Here is a 17,275-nt window from a genome sequence, read left to right as displayed (position 1 = left end):
TTTGGTTCTTAGTATTTTGAAAAAAACCCCCACATTTGTAGGGAATACAAGTGAAAACTAAAGGATCCATTCTGCCTGCCATATAGATATGAATGATATATCTATGTGGAAGCGAGCAGAACCTGGCCCCTAGCTCAAATGGGCTGCCTTACAGTTAGGGTTAAATTCTGTTCAGGGTTGTACTGAGGTGTGTTTCAAATAATTCAATGTTCTACCAGTATAACTTGAGAGCAGATTTTCAGCTCATGAGTTCGATACTGCATTTATAAAGCTATGTATTAAGAATACATACATTTCCTGAAAGAATTTTCCCAGTCTATAATTTTGTTTTGTATGGTTGCTAGCTCACCCTTTACTGTGGAGCTGATCTTTGCTCAGTGGCTTTGTATGAAGAAGATGTTGGGCGTCTTCTGCTTCACTGTTCCACCAGAGATACATTTGTTTATAGGTTCTGTAACCTCCATAACTTTCACTGTTGCCCTGTGTTAATAAGCATAGGGTCACAATACTTATTTTCCTCATCAGGCTTTATTGGCTATGTGTGTCACGTGTATTTTGAGGAATGCTGGTTGTTAATGAATCCTGCTTTGTTTTAAAATGGTTTCATATATACTGGGATTTGATTTTTTTTTTCTTGTTTTCATACTCTGCTGTTTTCTCTTACTCTCCTTGTCAAGTTCTTGCCATGCATGAAAATGTTCTTAAGTGTCCTACACCAGGCTGCACAGGCCGGGGCCACGTAAATAGCAACAGGAATTCCCACCGAAGGTAAGGATGCCGTCGCTGGACACCAATCTAGAGGGAACAGTGCCTCCGAACTGCAGCCCTTCTAGCAGTCCATTGGTGGGGGGGAGTGAGTGTGTGTCATTGTTCTGTTCTGAGGATTGACAGATGGTGCTTCATGTGCTTTATCCATTTTAAAGATTAACATTTATTCATGTATTTTCTGAGAAGAACGAGTGTGCGTTTGCTGTAGTATGGATGAATTGATCCACGGAAGACATTTTAAGCATCCTTAGCTTTTTGAGTGGACTTTTTTTTCTTTTAGTTTTGATATTTGCTGAACAGCAGTGGTACAAAACAAGTGGTATGACTCCTCATGGGTGTGTTGCAGGGAGAAAGAAGATTTTGTCAACATCATTAGGACTGGGACAGAGTTCTTGTTCTCACACTTCATTCTCCTCAGAGATTATTTTGTCGTGCATGAAAAAATCTACTCTAATCCTAAATTATTGGGGTTTTTTAATACATGAGAAACAGCATTTTAAATACACAGGTGTTAGCTTTCTTTCTGGCCACAGTCTCAACCCCAAAATACTTATTCAGCTAAAACTGAATGAGAATCTTGGCTGTTTAAGAAACATTAAGAAGGTCTCGTTACATTTTAAAAATGAGAAGGCAGAATTATTAGAAGTAAGTAAAAAGAAAAGAGATCAAGGAAAAAAGCAACTTTTCCAGTTTCCTAAGATTGGTAATAGATTCTTAGGGAAGGGATGCTATTGCCAATTAAATTCTGTCACACAAATTTTGAAAATGTTACTTTAGTGTTCCACATGTCATAATTTTCCCACAGAACAATAATAAAATCTTACTCATTCCTTTACAATTTTAAAAATCCAGAAAATTTGGATAAGACGGTAAAAGGAATTCTGCAGTTGTTCCTGTTATTGAATTCCTTTTTGCTGTTATTGTAGCATGAAGGCTTAAGGGAGTACAGGTGCTGGACATTCAGTCTTACTTTGGGTTACTACAGCCCCTCATATCAGCTGCATTTCCCCCGGAAGACTCTTGTGGGTGCCAGCCTTTCTGCAGTAAGCTCTGGTATCCCTTCTCTGCAGTAATGCTGCCAGTAGATGCAGCAAAAACCTCTGAGAAGGCTTTATGGGAATTACTGCTGCTTGAAGCAGCATTCACTTCTAGTTGAATATCCACTAGAATATTTGAGGTGTCTGAGGAAGAGCATGTCAGTGGAGTGCAGCTGCCCCCTGGCATGGCTCCAGAGCTGCCTCACCCTCTGCAGAACTAGGGCAGTGAGGGCGAGCGGGGGGGGGGGCACTCTGCAGTCTGTGCTCACCTCCTTCTGCAGCTTTTGGGGCATTTTTCTCTACTTCACTTTTTTCTTTTTTTTCCCCGCTTATTTCCTATAGAGAAGGGAACATCTGGGAGTGCACTGATTTGCCTTTCATTTAAATTTCTATTCCTGTGGAGAGCACAGAGAGCTGCGGTCTCATAGGCATACAATAGACTCTGACAAGGAAAGGAAACCCTCCATTGTCAGGTCACAGGGTTTTACAGCTTCACTAAGAGCACCATCTGCTGGCATCAATATATTTATTTTTCACAGTTTAAATCCTTTCCACAAGAATCAGGCTTATTATTGCCACTTCAATAATAGTTCAGCATTCACAAATTTAATTGAATCTCCAGTGCAGAAATATTTTTGATTTTACATCATCTACTATTAGAAAGCGTACTTTAGTGGCTGAAATTCATGAACAAACACTAACAGTTGACATATAGATTTAACAATCCAAGGCAAAATTTTGCTCTCATTTATATGCCTAGTAAAAAGATTAGAGTTAATGGAGCTGAATGAGGTGTGAAGCAGCGCAAGATTTGGCCTATATGGTGTTGTCATTTAATTGTCTTCAGGAGCCATTTCATTGGCAACATTTGTAGATGCATAAAGGTCACAAGTCTGCTAGCACAGCTGCACAGTAGATTCCAGTTTATATTCGCCTCTCCTACTGGTATGTTCTCTGGCTGACATCCATGAATAATCTACCATGTACTGTGAGAGAAGAGGAGCAGATGTAAGATTTACCATGCAACTTTGAAAGCAGAAGAAAGGAAGTCTATTCTAGAGAAAATACACATGACCAGAACATTTTTGGAAACCCTTTTCCTTCAGTTTCTTCCTGATGCTGGCTAAGGAGGAGAAGGAGTAATTGGATCAGTGCTATAATGTGAAACTATGCAGGACAAGACAATTAAATTTCCTTTCTGTAATTGCAGCCTCTCTGGATGTCCTATTGCTGCAGCAGAGAAACTGGCTAAAGCTCAAGAGAAGCATCAGAACTGTGATGTGTCAAAATCAAACCAGGCATCAGATCGGGTTTTAAGGTATTAGAAATCACTATAATACTTATTCTTATGCAGAATTCATCACACATTCACCTAATCTGAGAATTTATATTTATATACATTGTATATACATATATCTCCTTTAAAGAAGAGTTAGAATTAGGGCTTCTGGATCCAGTTTTCACAGTGTATTTTTCCCCACTCAGTTTTCATGGGGGAGGGTTGTTAATTATTTTGGCAAATACATGTAAAGCTGAAAAGCTCATTTTTGTCTTAGGCATTGTTTGGTGTAAAGATGACTGCTGGAGTGCAAAGTCTAAGAACAGTGTGAAAAAAGTTGGTATCTTTTGGGAATAAACTAATATTTACCGGTAAGTCTTGGTTTTTTCAGCAGGCTTTTACTAGTAAATATCAGTTTAAATTAAACCAGAAGCCCTGTGTGCATTACCAAACTGGTAGTACACCTTTCAGCAGGACACTTGGAAAAACACCAGGTATAGCTTAGATTCCAAAATAACATCAGGCTTAGTTCTTTGTCTCTGTTCCCCCATTCTCTGCCAAGAAAGACAGAAAGAGAGAAAAATTTTCCTAAAATTTCATATGGAAAGGACCTTGAACCAATTTTATATGATTATACTCCTTTTCTTCATCCATAAATATTCTGCGTTTATCTGAAGTTGTATCCAGCTTTGTGCCATTGTCTCCTCTTTTGAGATATGTGGGTGGAAAAAATATTTCTAAGGAGCTGAAGTGTGAAGGATGCATGTAAAGCAATCAAACTTCTGCATGATTTTACCAGCCTTATGCTGATGATGCCCCAAAAGCTGCAGAATTTCTCCATGGATACTGCAATATCTGTGGGCTGGGATAGGTACATCCTTCCCAGCTGCTTCAAAGAGCGTGGAGGAAGTGCTGCAGCTTTAGTTTCCAGAATTTCCTACTTATCCAATAGGTTTCTTAGTCTTTAGCTGTCTTCTAGATTTCAGAACCAATAGGGCAACTTAAAGTTTTCTACTGTGTTATCAACACCATTCTTTGAATATTCTCTTAAAAGTCCATCTAATCTTGATGGTCTTTTCAAAAACCAGCATTTCCATGGAGCTGGAAACACAGAAGTATGGTTCACATCTACAGAAGATTTTTCATCATTCTTGTTGACTGTGCTCTCCTTCCACAGATTTTTGATGGGATTTATCTTAGCTGCCCCTAATTCAGTTTGCACAGCTTGGCATACAACATCCCACAGAGGTTTCTTAGAGTTCTTCAAATCCCATTACTAAAGAAACTTCACTCTTTGAGGGAATAAAACAGTTTCTCACTTGATGGAAAAAGACACATCAAAAATGCAGTGGCTTTTACCACTGCTCATTACAGAGAAGCCACTGAAGTTAGTTTCCTTCCATAGAAGGAAACTGCTCAAAAGCAGCATCCAGTTTGCTGGCAAACTCCCTAGGATTGTTCTGCAATCTTAACTTCACTTGTGAGCTGCCTTGTGTTTCAGGTTTTATAGGTAACTCAGTTAATTCTTTCATCTTGTCTCTTGCTTCCCTTTTACTTTTAAGTCATTGAAGTATTTAAGATGAACTTGGCTGCTGTTTATAATATTTGCATGCAGGCAACTTATGGGCAGACTGAGGTGTTTTAAGAGTAAATCTTGAATATCTGTCTTCATCCCAGTTTCCATCCCACTTGCATTTGAAAGTTCTTACTTAAAAATAAATCCAATTCATAGGACTTGTATTGCAGTGAAATTTGGGATTTGCATCAAATACTCAGGATCTGAATTACAGGTTTTTGGCTAAACATAGATTAGCCAAACATAGAAAGAGGATCAAACTACTGTTCATATCAGCTCATTGTATAAATAAGCCCACTGTATTTTGTGAGGAAGAAGTGTCTAAAGGAATGAGCATATATAAATCAAAGGGAATATTATGACTAATATGATTTTTTGAGTGAACTTTACATAAATATCCTGAAAAAATTCTATGAAAATAAATTCATTTGGAAAAACTATATGATATTCAAAACCTGTTTCTTACTATTGATCACATTTAACTTTGTTAGCATGGTGATACTTCTGATCTCAACAGAATTTATGTTTCTATGATTGTTCCTTCCATTTCCTCTGGTTATAAATGCAGTTAAAAAAAATAAAAAAAAAGAAGAAAATTTTTAAAATGCTATAGGCTTTTTGATTCCAGCAGAAGCACCTCAGGTGTGCCGTTCATCATCCTCACCTCCTGCTAAATGCAGCAGGTAGACATGCAGCATTGTGTAGCAGTTGCTTCCTACAACCCAGTCACATAACACTTTCTTGTATCAGTAGGGTTTGCAGGATCTGACCTTGTTTGCCTGCTTTGAGCCGATGAATTCCGTGTCCACATGGAGAAGATGGTGTGAGAGTGGAGTTCACTGCAGCATTCTTTCACTAAGATTTCACAAGTTTCTCAAATGGCCAAAAAACATCAATCAGGGCTTCTTCTGACTGTCCACCTTCATCCTAAATGAAAGAGATATTTAAATGAAACAGTTTTATTTTGTATTCATTCTTAGAACCTTCCTTGAGGTGTGCATCTGTGTGTCAGGAATCACAGCTCCTGCCAGAACCTTGCGTTTAAGGATGAGCAGGACCTGCAAGGCAGCAGCTCAGAGTCAACAGAGCTTCTGAGACTCTTCTCAAGATGAACATGGATTTGTATATTGAAGGATGAAACAGGAATAGTTACTTTTGAAAGGAAAGGAAAACAGCATAAAACTCTGTTGGAAGAAATTTGGAAGAATCTCCATATATTTAGGTGGAGCTTCCAGATCTACTTTTTCTCTTCGATATTTAAAGAATTTGTCCAAACTTCTTCTGTCAGTCAGCTTACCCCTCTTCAATTCACCTCCCAAAAGAAAAAAATGTTTGCTATGTGAGGCAATTACATGGGGAAAGGGAAACCCTGAAGTATTTTAAAACAGAATTTTAAAATACTTTTAGCAGCAGGATACATTTAGTGGTATTAGAATTAATTTTGTCTAGGCTTTATTCAAGGAAATAAATATTGTTTGTCTGCTGAAAATAACCAAACTAAGGAAATGCAATAATATATTGCTGTCTCTTGAGTACAAGAAATAACTAAGATTTTCTAATCTGAACTATAAATTATGCACAAACATAGTAAACTGAACTGCATCTAACAAACTGTACATATCTTTAATTTCTAGGCCCATGTGCTTTGTTAAGCAATTGGAGATCCCTCAGTATGGCTACAGAAACAATGTCCCCACCACCACACCCCGCTCCAACTTGGCCAAGGAACTAGAGAAATACTCTAAGACTTCGTTTGAATATAACAGTTATGACAACCATGCCTATGGCAAGAGAGCCATAGCTCCCAAGGTGCAATCCAGGGATATATCCCCCAAAGGATATGATGGTAGGAGGTGCACACTCTTATACATGAGAGACAAGTTTGCAGTTAATCATGTTGTTGTATATGTAAACATCATACAAATAAGACATGTTTTCATGTTCATACAGTATTATGAGGAATGCTATCATATGTAAGTTATTTTAAGGGCCTTTTTAAAAAAGTGTTGTTTTATACGGTGCTTGCTTCAGTATTGTTGCACTGTTAAAAGACATCTCCAGCTATTAAGCTCCTGGGATGTACTGAGATGGCAATAAAAGCTAAGAAGTAGAGATAATGTTCTTATGTTACTGTCTAGGAGACCTGGCCTCAAGGGTCACATTAGGATTCTCGCCTCCATGCAGCAGTTCAGGTAACCCAGAAAGATAACATACTTGCTTTGTGGGGATATGGAAGTAGAAAAGCTGGGCCTCATTGGGCTTAGGAAATCACTGCTACATACTTAAAGAGGCATTTCTTCTTATTTTGTCCTCACAAATAAACTGGTTGAATTCTCTGGAAAACCAACCATACTTAACGTGTTTAGGAAAAAACTGATACTAGCGCCAGTTCAGGAGAAGACAATGGATGGGATCAGTCAGGCAAGGGGTTTTTTACTAGGGGAGAAAAATGAACTACAGGATAAAGAAGGATTATAGCTTTTTGAAGACATCAGGAATTTCTCAGTACAATACATTTATATATGCATATATATTATATGTGTGTATATGTATATATGCATGCATATATCTATGTATGTATAAAACTAAACCATGCCTTTTTTTTTTCTTTTTTTTTTCTTTTTTTTTCTTTTTTTTTTTTTATTAACACTAGAAGTTTATTTTTTGGCTGAACTATTTGATGCTACTCAGTGACTACTATAAGAAATTTCAGGAAGGTGTCAGATTTTTTGTTTAAGAAAACAGAAAGAAATGTGCTTTACAGAGCAATTTATGCTGCTGCCTGAACACAGACTGACATTTGAAAGTAGTTTAGTGAAGAAAGAGAAAATTACTACAGCTCTTGCCTTCATGTGTTTGATATTTTGGATATTTACCTTTCTTATAGAATTAATAGACATATTCTTGCACTATAGCAGAAAGGAAGAGGGTTGTGAAAGGAAACCTATTTTTAGTAAAAGGGCTTTCTTTTTCCTCATACCTCCATCTTATTTGTCAGTATCAGAATAAGGAGTTGAACAGAATTAAAAGTAAAGCACTAACTGTAACTGTGGTTAGGAAGGTAATGAGTATACATTAGTATAAGGTAAATTAGGTATTAAATATTGTATATATATTCTGTCTACTCTTGCAGAAAGGAAAGCATCACAATACTGCTGGGGTTCCTATGAAAAACCTTATTTTCAGATCAAATTACTGATGCAAAAGCAACTGATTTATATTTTTCTCATTTAAGGCCCCTTTTTCAATATATAATGACAAACTTCACTTTCTCTCCCAAACCATCAGAATTTGAAAATACATGTAACATTTAGCACAAGTTTACAGTGGCCTTAAATAACAAAAGGCTAGGTTGATACAGGTCACTGTCTTTAAGCACACTCATCTTCCTTTGATATAAATAGGAATTTTTCTTGGCTATAGGACTGCTTCACTGCTCAGTCATGTGAGCCAGAGGGGACTGAGGGACACTGCCTGTGTGTGCTTCACGCTGCTATAGCAAGTGTAGGGGGCTCTTGTGCCCTCGGAACAACGGAAGCCCGTTAAAGTGGGAGCGGGTTGGTTGCCAAACAAAGGCTGCTGTATGGCTTTGTTCCATACTCCTGGCTCTGCCAGAGGCAGTGCACACTGCACCTGTTCCAAGTGATGTGTGAGCTGTTTGGCCGTGTGACTGCCAACATAGTCCCAGAGGTGGGGCCTGGTGTGCGTTTTTCTTTTCCCTGTTAGTGATTTTCATGAAACTTCCAGGATTCACATCTCTCTGGAATTTCAGAAGTACTCCAACATATTTGGCTTAAATTGGCTCAGGAAAGTCAGTTGAATTCTTAGAATGATGAAGCGAAGTCCTGAGCATGCTGAAATTTAATTTTAAAACATTTTGGCCCTGACTTTCAACGGAACAATGATTCTGCTGAGAATTATTGTAAATAACTGAGTATGAAGGAGATTTCAGGAAGAGACTCTTCACTTAAAAGAGCCACTTCAAAAAACTTCACAGTATTTTTAGGTGGGTTTTTATTTGTAACTAAAAAAAATTATTATTGCTACTAAAGACTTTATGGAGGTCCAGAGAGCACACCTCTTACGTGTGTCAGCAAAGCATGTTTATATAAAATCGTATTCAGACTTCTGAAAAGTCATCCTATAAAACCCAAAAGTACATCTAAGGCTTTGGGGAGAATGTGCAGGTAAACAGTGCTTTAGTCCTGACTATGTGAGAGAAGTGGTCTTAAGGAAGTGAAAAATCGGTAGCTTCACATATCAATTCTTTTTTAATTATCAGCTAGTACAGTATTTTCATCATCAGAGAAAGGGATTTTATCTTCAGTAATTGTACAGTTGGGAGTTACATGAACATAAATAGCTCCTTTGAATTGTTTCCTTGATATTTTTTAGAGTGTGATTTACTAAAAACAAACAGAAAATGTATACTTTGGATTGTTGGGTAGGGTGTTCCAGTAATTCTTGATTTCTTGATTTTTTTGCAGGGGGGGGGCTTGTTTTTCCTTTGAAACTAGTTGCATAGTGTATTGGATGCTGGGCTTATGGTATACAGCAGTAAAGATAAGAAAAGATGGACACATCAGGAAGTGGTGAGGCAACATTTTCAGTTGCTTATGTGATGGCTGGACTTGTTGTCATCCCACCAATAGGCCTGGGTCATTCTATCAAAACACTGAAAAAATGTTATGAGTGGGATTCATCTGGCCGTATCCAGAGTTTTATAATGTCACCAACAGCTGAGTTCGGCACCCCTTTCAGGACCAAGAAGAGGGGTAGATAATTCTCTAGTTCAGTTCATCTTTTCCTGAAGTGCTTATTTAAAACTGGTTAGGTGAATCATGGCCTAAAAGTTCCTATTTTTTTTCCACTGTATAGGATGCCACTAGTGACTAGGTCAGGTATCTGAAATTAGGTGAGATGCATCTTTTACTGTGCAAATCAGAAAAAGTGTTGAAACTGTAATTAATTTACTAAAACATTCATTATTTAGGCCATATTGGGGATGAAGGTGTCTGGCAGAACTGAATTCCACTCCAAAGACCATCCTTTTGTCTTTTTCTGTTTGGAGTCACTCCCATTCCCCCATTGTTGATCAGTAAGAGAAGCCTTTAAACTTTGAGAGGTTCTTCGTAATCAGGCCCTCAGCTGATCTGATGGAAGCCCAGTTTGGGTATGCAGCTGGTTAGACCTGTGTCTGGTTTAAATGGGGAAGATGTTCTTCACATGTAGTTTCACTCTGGATTACAAAGCATAGGTGGACTGCAGAGCTTTGTTAACCTGGTGCCACAGGGGTGGGCATTGTATCAAGCAGAACAATCTGGTATTGAAACACTGCAGCTTTCCCTTCAGTAGTGAACATACTGATTTGATTAATTATAAATCGATGATCTTTGTTTCTCCTGAAAAGCTAATGTGAAATGAACAGTGTGGGTTATGTGACTCATCTTCAAATGTTAACCATGGCCATTTCTCTCTAAGTAAGTTTTGCTTAAATTATTGGTAATCTGAAAGCTAATAATCGTGTAGCATGCTTATAGCACTTTATATCTTCAAAGTGTTTTGCAAGTGAATCACAACACAACTAAATTTTAGAAGCAACTTTCTGTTTTTGGAAAAAAATTAATTCAAGGGATAATGTAGTTTGACCAAGGCCACAGAGGAGTCCGTATCAGAGTCTGCATGAGTTTCTGATGGTTAGTCCTATGTATAAAAGCTGACTCTTTCCCTCCCTCTCTTTAAAACACATTTTCATATATATTTATATATATATAAAAATATATCATTTCCCATGTAATATGTCTCTTATGTCTGTCTAAATGTGACCTGCTATAACAAGACTAACATTTTTTGAAAATTATGAAAGTCTTCTTTGTTCCTATGATTTTTGAAAGATATTTCTAATTTGGCAAGTTCAGTGGTACAGGGAGTTTGCTGTGTTAGCATAACACAGTAAAAACTGAATTATTTGATTATTTTCTGCCTTAAGTATAGGAAAATTCTTGCGTGTCTTGGATATTGTAACAAAGTAACAATGGATAAATGCTAAATTTTTTATGACCACCACTGACTACTGTACTAATAATGAAACTCTTGAGGAGCGGTTCACAAATTTATTATTAGTGGATAGCCTAGTGTAGTGCTACTCTGTGTTCAAAAAAAAAAAAAAAAAAAAAAAAGTGATGAATGTTTAGCATTCACTTCACTTTAAAAAACCCCACACCCTGTGCATTATGTGGCTTTCCTGAGAAAACTCCATCTGTTATGATTTAAGTGAAACCCTACTTCCTTTGCAGTAAAAAATAATGTCATGATTTTTTTCAGTTTTTTAGAGAAAGGAAGATGGCATAAGCTCTAGCAGAGACATTTTGCTTTCTGATTCTTCTTTTGAACCCTGCCTGCCTGCCAAAGCAGCCCATGGTTCACAAATGGGCTGTGCTCATGGGAGCAGATTATTATATGTATGTCTGTTCAGACAAATACAACTGAGGAGCCTGGCATTTAAACGGAGCCCGTCACGGAAGAGCTCTGTCTAGGACCTGACCTTTTTTGTATTGCTCTCTAATCAGCATGCTAGTTGGTTATTGTTACACTGTGCTATAAGGTATGATCTCTGCAGTATACATTTCCATCTTAAGGGGAAGTAGTTGCTGTAATATGCACGGATGTATCCTCTGACCTTGACTTTTGGGGTTTTTTTCTGAAAATACATAAAATTCTACATTTTGGAGACGAGCTCACACTTTCTTGCATTTTTATGAACACTTTAAAAACAGCTTATCTGGGAAGAGGGTTGGGGAAATAAGTGGGCTAATAGTGCTGCTTTCCCTTACTGCTGTAATACCTTTGGCTGCAAGGACCATTACTTAAAAGCAGCAACAGTGCTGCCTTGTGTTTAGATGGGCTGGATGTGAGCACTGTCAGTGCTTTCGCTCTTCTGTGACCACCTGTGGCTTGTGTCAGTCAGAGCACAGCTGGGCATCACTGCCCACAGTGGGAGCAGGGAGGGCGGTCTTTGGTCCTTAATGGCTTTAAGAAGAGTTGTAGGTGCTCAGGTTGCTTGAAGGGGAGGGGGGGATTTTTCACCTGTACCTGTTGCCATTTAAACAGCCATTGCTTCTGCCCTTGTACAAGTCATGGTAAAACTAACACATGACAACCACCTTTTGTTCTCTTATCGTGCTCCTGTTTTTGAGATGGCCAGTGCCATAATATTTGCCTATGGTATAGGAGGAAATAAAGCTTTTAGGAAGTGTGAGGTGTTTGAGGATGTGTGGGTGGTGCTGTGGCCCAGAGGCCAAGCTTATCAGCCTTGCAGTGGGTTTGATCTGCAGTGACTCTGAGGAGTTCTAGGCCTTTAACAGTTCCTCATGTAAGTAGGGAAAGGTCCCATAGTGTTACATTGCCCGTCATTAATAAAAATGAATGAGCTGAGCAGATTGTACCTTCTGTCTGACTATATATGTGGGGTAAAAGCAGTGTTTCTGTGGTTTTATTGTTTTATAAATCCAGCCTGTTTGTCAGAACAATTCATGATCATGTCATGCAGATTTTTACAGGAGGTTATTTCATATGATCTCACACATGTAGCATATATAACTCACAGACAGAAATCAAGAAATACAGCCATCATTCTTATTGCGGGCTTTTTTTTTGACATTGGTTACTGTTCCTCATTATAAATTTCACCTCCAGCAGTTTGTTTTCCTCTTCACTTATACAGAATGATCCTTCTTTTGAGTCATCCTTGTCATATTTCTTCCCACAGCTAAACGCTACTGTAAGAATTCAAGTCCAACCAGCAGCACAACAAGCAGTTATGCCCCTAGCAGCAGCAGCAATATGAGTTGTGGTGGAGGCAGCAGTGCCAGCAGTACCTGCAGCAAGAGCAGCTTTGACTATACTCATGACATGGAGGCAGCACACATGGCTGCTACTGCTATTCTGAATCTCTCCACCCGCTGCAGGGAGATGCCTCAGAACCTCTCCACTAAGCCTCAGGATCTCTGTGCAAGGGTAAAAATTAGTAAATCTGTTTGTTGATGAAATTTCTCTTAACTGTACTTGCTCTGTGGCCCTGACTGAGAAAAGCTTTAGTACATCTTGCCTTTTTTTTTCTCTCAAAATTAACATAATATGGCAGCTCTGATAAAATAGGGAGGAAAAAAAAGAAAAGAAAGATACAAATTGCTCACAATTATTGCAGGAAATCATGATGGTTTTATAAACTAATGTTACAGATACCAGACAATCTCCTTTGTTTGTCTCTTATTAAATATATAAAAGATGTTTGGATTGCTCAAGTAGTATTAATTTCACTACTGTTTGGGTATTATTTGGGTTTTTTTTGCAAAATGCAGTGTGGTTCATACATTTGACAAAAGGACTAAGATTTAACTCTGCATTTTCATTTAAAAGTTACAAATGGGACCTAAGCTTGTGAGACCTCTGGTGCAGAGAAATCTGTGATGCTGTATGTTACAATTTCTTGCCTGTCTGTGATACCAGAGTTCTTAAGTCAGTGCATAATGCATTTGAAATAAACAAATCCTTCAGTACAGGTGACTTAAAATGTGCATAACAGTCTTGCAGAGTGGCTGATATTCTGTGTGTTCATAGAGCCTCAGTATATCATAAAATGGCCATACAGATGCAAATAAAAGCTTTCGTCATTGAACTTTCTGTATTAAGAAGAAACAATGCACTATTAACATTTGCTAAAGATTTAGATTTCATTTTGGCTCTGATAGCTGTTCAAAAATGAGTATTTACCACGAACAAGCAGACAGGACAGTGCTGCCTACAGGAGACCACTAGATGGCTGAGCAGACAGATGCAGTGCAGAGGAAACATATTTATTGTACTGGTAGAGAGATTTTGAGCTGGCAGACATGTTCTCTTCTTCTCCTGTAGACAAAGGTTTGCTTTCCCTTATTATGACAACTGCCTCATGTTATGATCATTCATAACAAACTAAACCTGTAGCAGTAAGTATCAGTAATTATCATGCAAAAGCCAGAATGGACTTTGTTTTCAAATGCTCCTTTTTATATTAATTCATTTAATACTGTTCAAGAGGAAAATCTCTTTCTGGCATGTAAATAAATGCAGCTCTTCTCTACTCAGTAGGATGGGAGAAGCTGGAATACAATGCTAAAAGTCTTTTGCGTCTAAGCCAGAAAGGGCCTCTTTCCTAATGTGTCACTATATTGCGACTGAAGGAATGAGTCTGAGGAGATAAACAAATACTTTCTAAATTAAATTAGCTGGATAGCAGCAATTAGATAAAAACTCTAACAAAAGGCAGTAATTCAGAAAGAGAGATTCGTATTCACTGTGGTTTCCTGCAGCTCTGTTGTTACTCAAAAGGAAAGAAAGTCACCAGACATCCAAGGAGTCAGTCAGATTCACATTCGTTTTGAAACCAAATTTCCCATGGAACACATAATTTTTGGAAAAAACAGGGATTCTCGATGGACATTTTTATCTTATCTGTCCTTAGTTTTTAAATTTTGTGTTCATTGTAAGATATCTTATTTCTCCTTATCTAATATATTAGACAACACTTGTTTCCTTAAAAAAGCCCCATACTTGTCCCATTTTTCACAGTACCAGGTGTCACAGAAATTGGCACAAATTATTATCAAGATAGATACATGAATTGTTAATATGTGTTCATCTGCAGGGAAGGGGCTGTGAAACTTAAGTGCATTTCTTCATTGACAAATGGTGTCCAAAAGGACTTCTTTTGGTACTCTACCTCCCTATTTAAGTTTCTGGCATTATCTATTTAAGCATTGACTGCTAATGTAAAAAAAAAGAAACAAGGATTATTTGATGTTAGCTGGTTGTTTTTTTTTTTTTTTTTTCTCTAATCACCCAGACAGATGCCAGGGCTGAAAACAAGAATTATGCAGATGATACCTCACAGGTTACTTCACCTGTCTTAGAAAGAATCAAGAGCATAAAGACAATGGCAAGAAAATACATTTAGAGCTTTCTACTTCAAATATCAGATTTTGCACCTATGTGCTGGGTGGCAGGAGGGATACTGAAGACTCTCCACTTTCCCCCCAAACATCAAATTAGACATTCAGGAAGAAATCCACTTTAACAGCATTAATGTTGTGTAACAGCATCATGCTATGTGTAGGAGGGGGCTCAATGCTTACAATCTATACAGGAATGGAAAAGCATTTTATCATTCTGCTAGGCAAGATTAGATTGAAGAAGAGGTAGCAGTTTGCCAGGGTAAAGCTGAATTAACAATATTTTTCTTATTTTGACAGAATCCTGATATGGAAGTCGATGAAAATGGGACGTTGGATCTGAGCATGAACAAGCAGAGGCAGCGAGATGGTTGCTGCACCATTTTGACCCCACTGGAGCCCATGTCCCCACAACGACAAGCCGTGATGAATAACCGGTGTTACCAACTGAACGAGGGTGACTGCTGGGACTTGCCAGTGGACTACACTAAAATGAAGCCAAGTAGGATAGATGAAGATGATTCCAAAGAGATTAATGTATGTCTTTTTCATCTATATAGTTCTTGTTGCAGTCTAATTTTGGAAATTCATTAATTTTCTGAAATTTGGAGGGAAAGAGGAAGGAAAATTAGTATGTGACAAAACTGATGATTTTCTACAAAAAGGACTTTTCTGCTGGTTAATCTTTAGGACTATATCATGCTGGCACACATCTGATCTGTGACTAAATTCCATAAGGCAACATTTGAACCATGAATGTGAATCATGTTTTCTAACAGCATCATCTTGTTAACAAATATTTTCTGCGGTAAAGATGTTTTGCTATATCCAGATTTTGTTACTGTGTATGAGCAAGTTGACATAACCTTGCAATACTGGTACAATCAGTTCTGAAGAAAAGATATTCTCCTGAATTTGAAACCCATAAATGATGTGCTGAGTATTTGAAAGCATGTATTACTTAGAAATCAATTTAAACAAAGCAGCTTTCAACTATTTCAACTAATCTCCTAGATTACTTATATGCTCTTGATAGCTCTGTGTAAGGGCCTGTATTAATGAAATACTTTCTTTCAAGAATACAAAGAAGGGATATAGGAAATCAGTGTTACTTTTCTACTTATAATACCAAGACAGCATCAAAATCCTTTAAACTGAAGAGGCAAATAAAGAAAATCTGTTAGTGAATTTTTATTACTTTTCAAAACAATAGACAGGACACTGAATAGGTCTGCTGACAAGGTTCAGTGCCTCTGCTTTTTTCTGTCAGGTTTTAACCCTTATCCTTTCTGTGGCTTAAAATCCTGCACTCAGTTCAATTTAGTTGTTTGAGGACTTCAAGAGATTGATTTTTCTTGGTTTATAGCCAAAAATTAGGCTAATATTTGTGTGTAGCACATCTCTTGCCAATTTTAATTAAACCATAAAGCTATCCTCAGTATCTTTGAAATATATAATGAACTGGCATTTTCACTAGGTATCCTGAATGCATTCTAACTTTGGTGATACAGTTTCGCTATTAATTTCACTGAAGTTGGTAGGAAATCTGTCACAATCAAGGAAATGTGAGGTAAAGCGGCATGTTTTTTCAGAGTAAGAACTCCCTACTTCTCCTATGTTGTTTATAGCACCATCTGCAGGAATCCCTGAATCCCTGCATTCAGCCACTGCATTCCTGAAATAGATCAGTTTGAATTTCTGAACATCACTAAAGTTAATTACAAATTGTGTCATTCTGTCTTGCCAGACAGATCCACTGAGGTTGGTCCCAGACTGAGGTACTGTGTGTGGATGTTAAGACTGCTTCTCTTTCATCTTTGAGATGTTCTAAGTCCTTGAAAATGCTATTTAAGATGGCTTTTTGATGCATAAGATACTGCATTTAGTCATCTTTTTTGCATTTCCTCTGTTTTGCAGTGACTTTAGGGAAAAGACTTGAGTCTTTAGAGAAAAATAGTAGGACAGCTATAGAAAAAGCTGGAGTTTTTCCTTTTTATTTTTCTTGTTAAAAATTTTCATATTTCACTTAATGTGAAGTCCTCATCAAAATATTCAAATATTATTCAAAAGTTTAGTACGTGAAATTATAAAATAATTTCATTAATTTTCTCTGTCAGAATAGGATAAGAAGGAGATACCGTCTGATGAATCTGCTTTGCATTATTTTGTGTGAGTTGTGACCTTATCTAGGTGAAATTAATGTGTATATATTTGCCTGTAGCCGGAAGATTTGGATCCTTTCCAAGAGGCACTTGAAGAAAGACGGTATCCTGGTGAAGTTACAATCCCAAGTCCTAAACCCAAATACCCTCAATGCAAAGAGAGCAAAAAGGATTTAATAACGTAAGCATAATGTGAGGTGAAATTATTTATCTCCTTTTAACTTTTTCTCTCTTTGTCTTTTTTTAAACCAACGAATACATATACGCCTTGCAGTATGAGCATGCAACATGTGCAGCATATAAATGTTTCAAACTGCCAGTTAAGTAAAGTGATAAGCTAACGTGTATTTGCTTGTTCCTAATGATGCTATATTGTATTGAGACGCCATTTTCATTTAAACCTGTTCATTTTGCAGCTTTTCGATTAGGATGCTTAAAACCCCTTGCAGTCATTGCAGCTAAAC

At 37.5% G+C, this 17,275-nt stretch overlaps 1 protein-coding gene across 20 annotated transcripts in view; it reads left to right on the top strand.

Moving 5' to 3' along the window:
* Positions 1-17,275, top strand: part of MYT1L (myelin transcription factor 1 like) — a 316,913-nt gene that overhangs the window by 239,414 nt on the left and 60,224 nt on the right. For 18 of the 20 annotated variants that reach the window (XM_040058847.2, XM_058419772.1, XM_040058845.2 and 15 more), the window contains 6 exons: positions 678-768; positions 3,016-3,123; positions 6,295-6,506; positions 12,429-12,676; positions 14,950-15,186; positions 16,871-16,992. In XM_040058847.2, coding sequence (XP_039914781.1) covers positions 678-768; positions 3,016-3,123; positions 6,295-6,506; positions 12,429-12,676; positions 14,950-15,186; positions 16,871-16,992 — 1,018 coding nt within the window. The remainder of the gene's footprint in view (positions 1-677; positions 769-3,015; positions 3,124-6,294; positions 6,507-12,428; positions 12,677-14,949; positions 15,187-16,870; positions 16,993-17,275) is intronic. The other 2 variants (XM_040058858.1, XM_040058857.1) reach the window with 1 other exon arrangement.

Source organism: Hirundo rustica, chromosome 3, assembly GCF_015227805.2.
Source record: "Hirundo rustica isolate bHirRus1 chromosome 3, bHirRus1.pri.v3, whole genome shotgun sequence".
Classification (NCBI taxonomy): domain Eukaryota; kingdom Metazoa; phylum Chordata; class Aves; order Passeriformes; family Hirundinidae; genus Hirundo; species Hirundo rustica.
Note: the sequence above shows the minus strand (reverse complement) of the source record. Positions and strands in the feature narration are given on the sequence as shown.